This window comes from Carassius carassius, chromosome 30 (genome assembly GCF_963082965.1).
Source record: "Carassius carassius chromosome 30, fCarCar2.1, whole genome shotgun sequence".
Lineage (NCBI taxonomy): Eukaryota > Metazoa > Chordata > Actinopteri > Cypriniformes > Cyprinidae > Carassius > Carassius carassius.
The window spans coordinates 28231674-28243689 of record NC_081784.1 but is presented as its reverse complement, the minus strand read 5'-3'; the positions used below and the strand labels follow the sequence as shown (position 1 = coordinate 28243689).

Sequence of the window (12016 nt, the reverse complement as noted above, 5' to 3'; positions counted from 1 at the left end):
ACTACGACTTTATTTAGCATTGTCTTCTCTTCCGTGTCTGTTGTAAGAGAGAGTTCAAAACAAAGCAGTTTGTGATATCCGGTTCACGAACGAATCATTCGGTGTAACCAGATCTTTTTGAACCAGTTCACCAAATCGAACTAAATCATTTAAAATGGTTCGCATCTCTAATACGCATTAATCCACAAATGACTTGAGTTGTTAACTTGGCTCGGTCTTCATCTTCAGTTCTCTCTTCACAGCAGTTCAGTCAGTGTACTGTTTGAGTAAATGAATTACTCCGGGATATTGGTTTGTTTTAACTCCGAGGGAGTGTCAGCCACATTAAAAAAGTTAACAGCTTAAGTCATTTGTGGATTAATGCGTATTGGAGACGCGAACTGTTTAAAACGATTCAGTTTGATTTGGTGAACTGGTTCAAAAAGATCCGGTTACATCGAATGATTCGTTCGTGAACCGGATATCACAAACTGCTTTGTTTTGAACTCTCTCACAACAGACACGGAAGAGAAGACAATGCTGAATAAAGTCGTAGTTTTTGCTATTTTTGGACCAAAATGTATTTTCGATGCTTCAAAAAATTCTAACTGACCCTCTGATGTCACATGGACTACTTTGATGATGTTTTTATTACCTTTCTGGACATGGACAGTAGACCATACACACAGCTTCAATGGAGGGACTGAGAGCTCTCGGACTAAATCTAAAATATCTTAAACTGTGTTCCAAAGATAAACGGAGGTCTTAAGGGTTTGGAACAACATGAGGGTAAGTTATTAATGACATAATTTTGCTATTTGGGTGAACTAACCCTTTAAGGTAGTAATTTGGTACTATTATGAACCCTTTAGGGGTAATCGAGGTACAAAGGAGCCCCTTTGAGGGTACTGTCCCATTGACAAGCCACTGTATCTGTAAAGGTACAAAAAAAAATATTCTGAGGGTGTAGGGCGGTATTTTATCCATCGGGAACTGATTCTTGAAAAGTAGACATTCCATACCAAAATGGAACCAGGCAGTTAGAGTCGTCAGGTTTTGAGGGCCTTTTTGTGACGTCAGCTTAAAAGTAAAAATGACTATGGTTCAGAAGGACTACATAATTTTGATGAAACATTACAAAGACACACAATGTGGTAAACTTTGATTTCATTTTAAAGTTCAAAACATCTTTTTGACTGTGTCTGTCTTTCTGCAGGGTGAGATGGGATTGACTGGAATGCCTGGTTCAAGTGGACAACCTGGCCCTAAGGTTTCATTTCTTGTTTTTGCCCTTTAAATACAAGATGTCCTTTGTAATTTTGAATTCATATGGAAAACATTATAGGTATTGATTTCTGAGCTGGAGTCACTAATTCGTTATTATAGTGATTTTAAAGCAATTACAAGACAGATGGTGAAATCCTTTTGTTCTGTCTGCAGTTTTTCTCAGTCGCCTTTCATCATCTGTGTAGACATGAATGTGGATTGCTACATGTGATGTGTATTTGTGCAGAACAAAAGCCATATCTTATAAATGGTTACGAGCCTTCAATTTTTTTCCCGCTTCAAATAATGTTTTTTTAGTTTGTTTCCAAGAAAAGAGACAACAGAGTATGTCCATATTTAAAGTCTAGTGCAGTTACCTTCAAACTTCAGAATGCTATCCATCAACGCTATTCTTTATTCTCATTGGCCACTTTATGAGACAAAATGGAAATTTTTCATAAAACAATGGCAGCAGAGGGAAGAAATATTTGCACTGTTACGTTGTGCACATAACATTCTGAAAACATCATATTCTTAGTGACTTCTAAAGCGAGATTTTGTACAAGACCAACAGAGGTCTGTACAATTTGTCAATGTTTTTTGAAAATGTATCTTCTGTTCTTCTTCAAAGCTGCATTTATTTCACAGTAAAACATTATTATTACAATTTAAAATAACTCTTTCTGTTACTGCATCATTACTCCAGTCTTCAGTGTCACATGATCTTTCACAAATCATTCAAATGTGCTGATTTACTTCTTTTTGTGGAAACTGAATTGTTTTTTTTTGTTTTTTTTCGTTAGTTAGTTTTAGATGGTCTCTCAGCCTGATCATCTGAGAAGTGGTCAACCCCACCCCCTCCACACACACACACACACACACACACACACACACACACACACACACACACACACACACACACACACACACACACACACACACACTAAAACTATCAAACTAGATGTAACTAGAACTGGAACACCAATCAACACCAAATCATAGAAACATTATCTGTTCTGCTTTAATCTATTTTAGATCCAGTTTTAGTAAAATATTTAATTAAGCAGCAGAATAATTAAAAAATGATTTAAAAATAAAATAAGCAAGACCTTTGAAATGAAGACTGGCAAAATCTGCATGAGTAAAACATGCTCTAAAAAGCAAGAGAAAACTGTTTACAGATTGAATATTTGTTCAGTTTCCATGCATGGACTCAGAGCCTGTCAGACTGTTTTATGCATCAATATGAACAGTAACTTTGAACCTTTCTCTTGTCATTAAAATGGATTTGACTCATAAATTGACAGTGCGGTGAGCAAACAATTAACCTGGTTCACAGATTATATCACCATCTGCAGTTGGAATTGCTTATCCTACAAATGCATGAACATACAAGGTCCTTGATTAAGATTTGAATATGTGTAAGAATTTTACAGTGAACAATTAAAGTCTTGTTAAAATGTTTTGCTGTTAAATATTAAGATCATGGTCAACAAGAAGTAATCTCTGAACTCTTTCAATGATCAAAACCAGTAGTTATTTATTAATTTGTTTATTAAAATTAAGGTAACATACTTTTTTCATTAGCAGATAGCAAAACCATGTCTGTGACATGAGATAAAAGCTTTGATACGTCCCGTCCTGATTTCCTGAACATTGTTCATCAAGTCTTTTCATGTAATCTTTAAAAACAAGTTATTACTTGCTAACTTGGACACTCCAACTCAAATTTCCATTAATAGGGCACTAAAGGGGACAGTGGAGAACCAGGTCAACCAGGACCTCCAGGACTAGAGGTAAAGGCCTATTCAAATTAATCAGATGATTGAAGGAAGAGAAAACATGTAGGATAGCCTGCAAGAGTTATTTACAAGTATGTATGCTTTTCTTGATCAAGGGTAAGCCTGGAGAACCTGGGGCAGCTGGCCAGCCAGGACATCCAGGAATGCCAGGATCACCAGGACAGAAAGCAAGTCTTTACTCACGATTCCATAAAGATTCCACATCATATTATATCTGGGGTTTGGATGTCTCATACTAAACTTTCAGAAAATGTTATGTCACTTAATCTAAATTAAATGTATTTCTTCTGATCCAACGGGAAAGAAAACTCTGACATTGCATTTCTGGTCAAGTCTTGGAGGTAAAAGCCCATGTAATGATGAGCATATTTTCCAAGAGTAGCTCTATTAACTTTAACCAGGTAATGAACATCGGCCAACAAATAAATAAATAAATGAATGAATGAATAAATAAATAAATAAATAAATAATAATAATGAAAATGTTGCTTGTGGTTTACAAGCAGTTGGCTGCTTTCAGTGAAACTAAATGAATAAATTAAAACAGCTGTTTTTAAATTTAGAGCTAAATCTTAATTACTATTGGTTTGCTCTCTCGGCAATTTTGTTACGAATCTGTCATTCAAAATTACCGTGTATAGTTTAGGAAATAATCTCAAATACGGTAAAACAGTAGCAGTAACTGCCCAACACATGGTACTGTACACGTGACAGACTTCATAGAAACTCATTTCTTCTTTTGAAGGTTTTCAAGTTTCAATTTAATTCAGTGATTTATGACACAAGTTAGATATACACAAATCATATGTATGGTTTGAAACCACTAGTGCAAAGGCAATATGTTTACATGTACATTTATTCATTTTGAATACTTTTGCCAAATACAACAAGCCATAATCCTAGGCAATAATACGTAAATAAATAAAGAGACGTGCTAGCAATATAAAGTTCCAGACACCATTTGAGAATAATGCAAGATAAAACAGGGAGGAATTAAGAAATGGTTATAGGATAGAAGAATGTGTTTTTTTCAGCAGGATTCAAGTGTTAAGTGCTGACAGTAGAGATAAGTTTTCAGCTGTTTCTTAAATATTGTCATGGATAGGATTAAGAAGATCATTCTATCAACAAGGAGCAGTGAAAGAAAATTCTGGAAAATAATTTAGTGCCTCTCTATGATGGTTCTATCAGGCGTCACTCACTACTAACCTCAGGCTTCTGGAGGGAAGGCAAATTCGTAAAAGTGAGTCAAAGTCAAAGTCAAAGTCACCTTTATTTATATAGCGCTTTAAACAAAATACATTGCGTCAAAGCAACTGAACAACATTCATTAGGAGAACAGTTTCAATAATGCAAAATGATAGTTAAAGGCAGTTCATCATTGAATTCAGTTATGTCATCTCTGTTCAGTTTAAATAGTGTCTGTGCATTTATTTGCAATCAAGTCAACGATATCGCTGTAGATGAAGTGTCCCCAACTAAGCAAGCCAGAGGCGACAGCGGCAAGGAACCGGAACTCCATCGGTGACAGAATGGAGAAAAAAACCTTGAGAGAAACCAGGCTCAGTTGGGGGGCCAGTTCTCCTCTGACCAGACGAAACCAGTAGACAACCAGTAGACAAATATTAGCGTAGATGCCATTTTTCTAATGATGTAGCAAGTACATAGGGTGTTATGGGAAGTGTTTCCGGTTCCGGTTTACCTAATTAATGCAGCCTAAAAATCCTTTAACGGATTTTGATATTAAAAGCATATTAGTATGTTATGTGTATGCCAGGTTAAAGAGATGGGTCTTTAATCTAGATTTATTTAAACTGCAAGAGTGTGTCTGCCTCCCAAACAATGTTAGGTAGGTTATTCCAGAGTTTGGGCGCCAAATAGTAAAAGGATCTGCCGCCCGCAGTTGATTTTGATATTCTAGGTATTATCAAATTGCCTGAGTTTTGAGAACGTAGCGGACGTAGAGGATTATAATGTAAAAGGAGCTCATTCAAATACTGAGGTGCTAAACCATTCAGGGCTTTATAAGTAATAAGCAATATTTTAAAATCTATGCGATGCTTGATAGGGAGCCAGTGCAGTGTTGACAGGACCGGGCTAATATGGTCATACTTCCTGGTTCTAGTAAGAACTCTTGCTGCTGCATTTTGAACTAGCTGTAGTTTGTTTACTAAGCGTGCAGAACAACCACCCACTAAAGCATTACAATAATCTAACCTTGAGGTCATAAATGCATGGATTAACATTTCTGCATTTGACATTGAGAGCATAGGCCGTAATTTAGATATATTTTTGAGATGGAAAAATGCAGTTTTACAAATGCTAGAAACGTGGCTTTCTAGGGAAAGATTGCGATCAAGTAGCACACCTAGGTTCCTAACTGATGATGAAGAATTGACAGAGCAACCATCAAGTCTAAGAGAGTGTTCTAGGTTATTACAAGCAGAGTTTTTAGGTCCTATAATTAACACCTCTGTTTTTTCGGAATTTAGCAGTAAGAAATTACTCGTCATCCAGTTTTTTATATCGACTATGCAATCCATTAGTTTTTCAAATTGGTGTGTTTCACCGGGCTGCAAAGAAATATAGAGCTGAGTATCATCAGCATAAAAACAGTCTTTAAAAACAGTTTAAACTTTTCCAGCCTGGTGTGCATGTTTGGTTATTTGAAAACTCTTTATCTAGTTATAATAATTAATTGATGGTTTTATCACTAAGCACTTCAAATGCAGTATGGACTCATAATATTTCTATTGTTATTGTATTTATTGTATTATATAAAACTTTTTTTGTCGTTGTTGGTGTTTCTTTAAACAGTTTTCTTAAACCCTACTGTGAAATGTTTTACAGGGTCAAAGAGGAGATGCTGGTGAAGGAGGAGTAGATGTAAGTTAACATTTACTGTAATAATGAACTTTTTTTTCCCCCTTAACTCTATGTTCTTACACTGAAAGGGACCCTTCACTTGTAACTAACGGAAAAACACTTTCTTACTCTTAAGATGAGTTCAGAAAACCATCTTACATTCCATGTTATATGTGATTATAGTGAATGTTGACAAATGACTTTTGCCTTGTATTCCCATTGAAAATGTGGCCATTTTTGAGTTCTACTTTGTAAAATTAAAAACACATCTGAAATGCAAAAATGTAAACTTTTGTCAGATTTAATTACAGTATGCTAAAAAATACATGCTATGTCTAAAATATTGCTTTGTGTAGCCTTGCCTTCATGTCACTGTAGTATAGCCCTATGATTTCTGATATGTGGAAATCCACATATCATCCAGTCAATAATAATATGGAATGCCATGGAATTTGACAAATTTTGACTGAATTCATCAAACATAGGGCTGTACACTTCAAATCATGAATATGAAATTGTGTTTGTCAATATTAAGCTGCAAAATAACTGCTTTTCAAAGATTAATTCAATTTTTCAAGTCTTATTCATTCATTCATGTGATTACAATATTTATAATACATTTTTATTACATTTTATTAAAACACAGAATCTAGAAGAAAAAAAAGAAGAAAAAAACATTAAATTGGGCCCAAATATAGTTAGAAGAACTAAAATAAATAAATAAAAGAATTTGAGAAATTTTAAATGGATTTTCTAAGACCCTACCATATCTTGAAAATGCTGTATAACCATAATAGAATTGTTGGGTATCTATGACAAGAAAGATTTACATTTATTTAAGAGAACTTGGTTTCAGTGAGCAATTGGCTTTTTTCAAAGTTTAGTCTGAGGCCACAAAAAGTCTTAAATGGTTGCCTACGGTACATCATGTCTTAATTATGATTCCAAGAGGTCTTACATTTGGGGATGGAAAGAATAGATTTTGCGATATAGCTTAATGTGATGATTAAACTTAAAAAATCTGTGATTTCACTGAATAAATTTGAGTGCTGCATGTCAAGTGTTGCACTGCATTGTTTACAGCCATTACCGGGGAAACCACTGTATTTCTAATGTTGTAAAAGTGCCACCTGCTGGCAGAGATTGAATGTGCATTGTTTTTGTTCAGAACCAATATGAAAATCAAGAGATGGTCCTCACTGCAGAACTCAAGATCCACAGGGCGTGGATGGATCCAGACCCAACTCCTCCCACCTAACATATACCTAAACCTACCTGTCTCCATCTCCTCCCCTAAACCTCTCCACCCACTAGATGTGGATTTAACCATGCCCCCTGGATCTTGTATTCTGCAATGAGGGGCTTTTGAACTGAAGTGTGAAGTTGGTCATTTTATAAAACATTTTGTTTTTGTGAAAACCCATATCTGAAGTGTAAATCATGAGTTTATAGTGACTTTACAGTTTAATATGTAACCAAAGACACTGCTATACTGTACTCATATGGTACTAATTGCATTTGTGCAGGTCTTAAAAAAAGATCTTAAAATTCTTAAATTTGAGCTTAAATTCTGCACATACCCTGTATTACAGTGTAAAATACAATGCTATGGATTTTTTTACAGCCTAAAATAGACCAATTCAAATTTTACTTAAACATGTTTTTGCAATTGAACAGGGGATGAAAGGTGAAAAAGGAGACTCTGGGCGACCTGGTGTTCATGTAAGTTAAGTGTGTGTGTGTGTGTGTGTGTGTGTCTTGTAAATAAAACCTACAGTACATGCAATTTTGCACAATCAAATAGATAAACTCTTTAATACCAAGGAATATAATTATTTTTTTGTATCTGTAATTATAGAATCAACCACAAGGTGGTACAGTTCTTCTTCATAGTAACAGAGTGCAAGCAACGTTTAATATATAAATGTAGACGTTTTTGTGTGTGTGTGTGTGTGTGTGTGTGTGTGTGTGTGTATGTGTGTGTGTGTGGGTATGTACATGTATAACTTATCAAAGTTAAAATATAAAATGTCAAGTTCCAGTAAAAGAGTTGTCCAGTATGTTTTAGGTGATAAAGTACAGTACAGAGGTCCCAAAACTAGATGTATAATATGACAACATTATTTCACTCAGTGGCTAAGTATTTTTTTTCAGGTATACGGAATTACAATGACTATACAAGATACTATACACTTTTTGTGTACGTACTAAAAAATGGTTATGTTTAGATGTATACGTTTTATTCAGTATCACTGAATAAAAGTCCATTTAAAATACTTTTTAATATGTCCTGTACAATCAAAATACAAATATATACACACTGTTTACTTTTCCTTGCATCACTGTGGCTATCTAGTGCATTTGCAGCATTTTACAGATGTCTAAAGTGTTTAATCACATACTGATTTAATGGCAGTTCTAAGAATAATTAGCATAATATTTTCGCAAATCAAACAGTTGCCTTGCAAAATATATTGTTGTTTTATTGATGTGACTTCTCTCTTCATAAACAGGGTTTACCTGGGCAAGCTGGGCAGAAAGGAGAGGTGGGCATATCTCTGATCTGAATGTACATTCATCATTAGCTGTACTGTGAGTGTGTTGAGTTGTGTCTGTGTGCATGTCAGGAAGGGACAGCAGGAGAGCCTGGTCAAAGGGGTCAGATCGGCCATCAGGGGCTCCCTGGACAGCAAGGACAGACAGGACCCTCAGGGCCCAGAGGACAGAGCGGCGAAATAGGCCCCCCAGGACCACCTGGACCTGAAGGACGACCTGTGAGTGTTGTGTTTCCATATAAGCTTAAAACTATTTAACACTGTATTGTACTGTAGTCTTCTTCTCCAATAAAATAATCTAGTCAGTGGTGGATAAAATGTTGCATATACAGTTAAATAGAAAATTTTCTTCCTATGATGGTATGCGTTTTTTTCAGGGCAGAGAGCTGTCTGAGCAACATATACAGCAGATTTGCAGAGATGTCCTTCGATGTGAGTACCCAAAGTGATTTCTCAGTAGTGCACAATAGAATTTTTAATAAATTATCTAAATAAATATGTGATAAAAAAACCGAAATATTTAGCTTTTTTTTTTGCATTATTTTCCTGAAATGTACACACGTTTAAATTTTTGTTCAGTATGAAAAGTGTTTAAGACACTGAAAACAGTGAGACTACATAAATACTGATATTACATTATTATTTTTATTATTATTTAGTAAAATTTCGAATCCATGGATAATATATACAAACATACTGTTTACACACAGTTATAAACATATACATGTATACATTATACAGGATAAATGAGTACACCCCTTCTGAATATAAAGTAAATAAATAAATAAAAATAAATGTAATAAACATCTACTTAATAAACACACACACACACATTTTACCGATGGGACAATAGTGCAACAAATGAGGAGAGGGTGGCATCTTCTCTCAAGTCAATGCAAACTGATTGACTTGGTGTCATGAAAATGGACTTCCCAATAGTCTATATTTTTGTAAATATGGGCTCTGGAAATAGTCAAATGAGTTTACTGTGCTTTGGCTACAGGAGGTACTTCCTGTGTGGATAAACAACTAGGGTTGTGCCAGTAGATGACAGTATTGTGTATCTACGATAGTCAGAGATATTAATAGTAATTAATAGTAGGGCTTATTTGTTTATCATATTTATTTTTCTGCATTTTTACAGTTTTGTGCGTTATAACCAATCACACAATATTCTGTTGAGTTTATGAATGCAGTGGTCAGTCAGAAGCGTTCAGATGAGTCATCGTTGAAACCCCAGAGTTTTAGCTAGTACATTGTTTTTTATTGTTTACTCGCCAGACTGATATACAGTACTTACTTAGTACACTCTTAACATCAGTCAATCAAGCATTATAATATGATATCTGGATAATCAAGTACTATTTAATGATATAACTTTAGTAATTATAATTAACTTAGTAACCATGTATGAATGCATAGACATTTTAACTGAATTTAGGACTGCTGGTGGTGCTTTGTTTTTCATTCAGTGTTTCTGTAAAAAAGAAAAGGGAAAAAATGAACAATAATTCTGATAAGATGATAATTATAATAATAATAATACAAATTTTACTATTAAGAACAGTAAAAAAAAAGGTTGAATGAGCTGCTGGATTTATGAATATTAATCAGGTTCTGTCCGTTCTGGGGAACTGATTTGCTGAAATCAAAACTGAGATGATAATAAGTGACCACCAGCCAATAAGACTGCTGTTTGCACATTAGTTCCGCCAACTTTGTGCATGAGAGAAAGAGACCGAGTCGTGTGCCTTCCTTCACACTAGTTTAAGGTACGCCAAATACACAAACACAGGTGTGCTGCCTGTCCATTGAGATGAACTGTAAAAATATCACAAATCGATTGACACTGAAGTGAAACTCTGCGCTTAGTCAGTGGGGAGTGAAAATGTATCTGTGCTAAACTTATACTTATCATCCAACTAAAACACTGGCGAGTAAAATCTGAGAATTTATTAGCCATTGGCTATTATTAGACATCATTTAGTTGTCAGAGTGAAGATTTAGTTGCATACGTGAGAGATTTACTCGCAATGTAGAGGGTTAGGATCTCAATGTGGTGTGACAACTGTTTAGAATCGGACCATAAGGCACTCATGTGAGTAGTGAAAATTGCCCAGAAGATCATTGCTGCTTAATTGCCAACAATAAAGGACATTTATATGAATTGTTTCTTTGGAAGGGAGAATAGCTTCATCAAAGGTGCATGCCATATCAACCATTATCGGTTCCTTTTCAGTCGGTCACATTCTACGTTACATCAAAAAGAGATTGACAAATGGGGTCTTGCCCGAGATCCCAATCACCTTAGAGTGGTAACAAAATGAGCCAATGTTACACAGTGTACCTTGGTCTGTGGGATTTGCATCGTGAGCTCCACCCCGCTGTGCGGGTATATAATGAGCAGCAACAGCAACTTTCGCTTCAGAGCCGTGCACATCACTTGCTGCTTTCACTGGAGTGGTTACAATGCCATACGAGTCAGCTGGTGTTGGTGTGAAGGCGCGATTCAGTGGCTCGTCTGAGCTTCATGCATTCTGAAAGAGCTTTTTTCTCTCTCTAAAAGATTAAATGGGTTTGCATCTTTTTAAAGATGTCATTCCGCCCGTGTGTTTCTGGGTGCGGACGATATATGGCTCCTCATGCCACGATCGCTGTGTCACGTGTCTGGGATTTCAGCACGCTGAGACTGCGTTCATGGATGACTCATGTTCTCACTGTGGGGACATGACCATCTCGGTGTTAAGATCGAGACTTCATTACCTTAAAAGGTATAGAGTCCCCTCTGCCACACCCCGTTCTAGCTTCTCTTCTCATAAGAGGGCTACTTCAGCTGGTGGCCAGGGTGATCTGAGGGTTACCATGTGGGCTTCCCCGACGAGCCAGCCTCTTTGGGCCACACCCCCCTCATAAACGCCGCAGTCGGTTGAGTTTGCGGATGAGTTCGCTGTACCCTCTCAGGCCCTGACATCTCATCCGGGGCTCGGAAGGAAGACCTAATGTCGATCGCCACATCACAAGGCGGGCTTGAGTCCTCAGCAGATGAGGATTTGGCTGCATTGCCTCCCTCGGGAGTGCCAGCGTTGCCTTTCTTTTGGGGGGAGAGGGGTGGGGTGGATCAGGAAGTGACCAGTTCATGGAGGGCACCTTTAACAGCTCAAAACTGTTCTGGTGCTTCCTTCGCCTTCACTGCCCCCGATGGCGGAGTGGCCAAGGGGTATGCTGGGATTCCCCCAGTGGAGCATTCTGTTGCACATTCTGTGTCCTCAGAGCACCTCTGCATGGCGTGGTGGTCCCAAGCTTCCATCCACGCTTGTAGCCAAGGCTTACAGAGCTGCGGGTCAGGCTGCTTCTACCCTGCACGCCATGGCCACCCTTCAGGTCTACCAGGCCAGAGTGCTCAAAGAGCTGCACGTGGGCAGTGCTGATCCAGGGGTTTTGCAGGACGCGCGAACTGCTACTGACCTCGCTTTACGGGTGACGAAGGTTACTGCGCGCTCCTTGGGTCAGTTGATGTCCACTTTGGTGGTCCAGGAGTGCCACCTATGGC

General features: G+C 37.1%; 1 protein-coding gene across 1 annotated transcript in view; it reads left to right on the top strand.

Annotated features, from left to right (window-relative positions):
* The window catches only part of LOC132110985 (collagen alpha-1(XXI) chain-like), an 85584-nt gene that overhangs the window by 52239 nt on the left and 21329 nt on the right, over nucleotides 1–12016 (top strand). The window contains exons 20-27 of the mRNA XM_059518139.1: nucleotides 1196–1249; nucleotides 2988–3041; nucleotides 3143–3214; nucleotides 5897–5932; nucleotides 7589–7633; nucleotides 8425–8457; nucleotides 8539–8685; nucleotides 8844–8898. Coding sequence (XP_059374122.1) covers nucleotides 1196–1249; nucleotides 2988–3041; nucleotides 3143–3214; nucleotides 5897–5932; nucleotides 7589–7633; nucleotides 8425–8457; nucleotides 8539–8685; nucleotides 8844–8898 — 496 coding nt within the window. The remainder of the gene's footprint in view (nucleotides 1–1195; nucleotides 1250–2987; nucleotides 3042–3142; nucleotides 3215–5896; nucleotides 5933–7588; nucleotides 7634–8424; nucleotides 8458–8538; nucleotides 8686–8843; nucleotides 8899–12016) is intronic.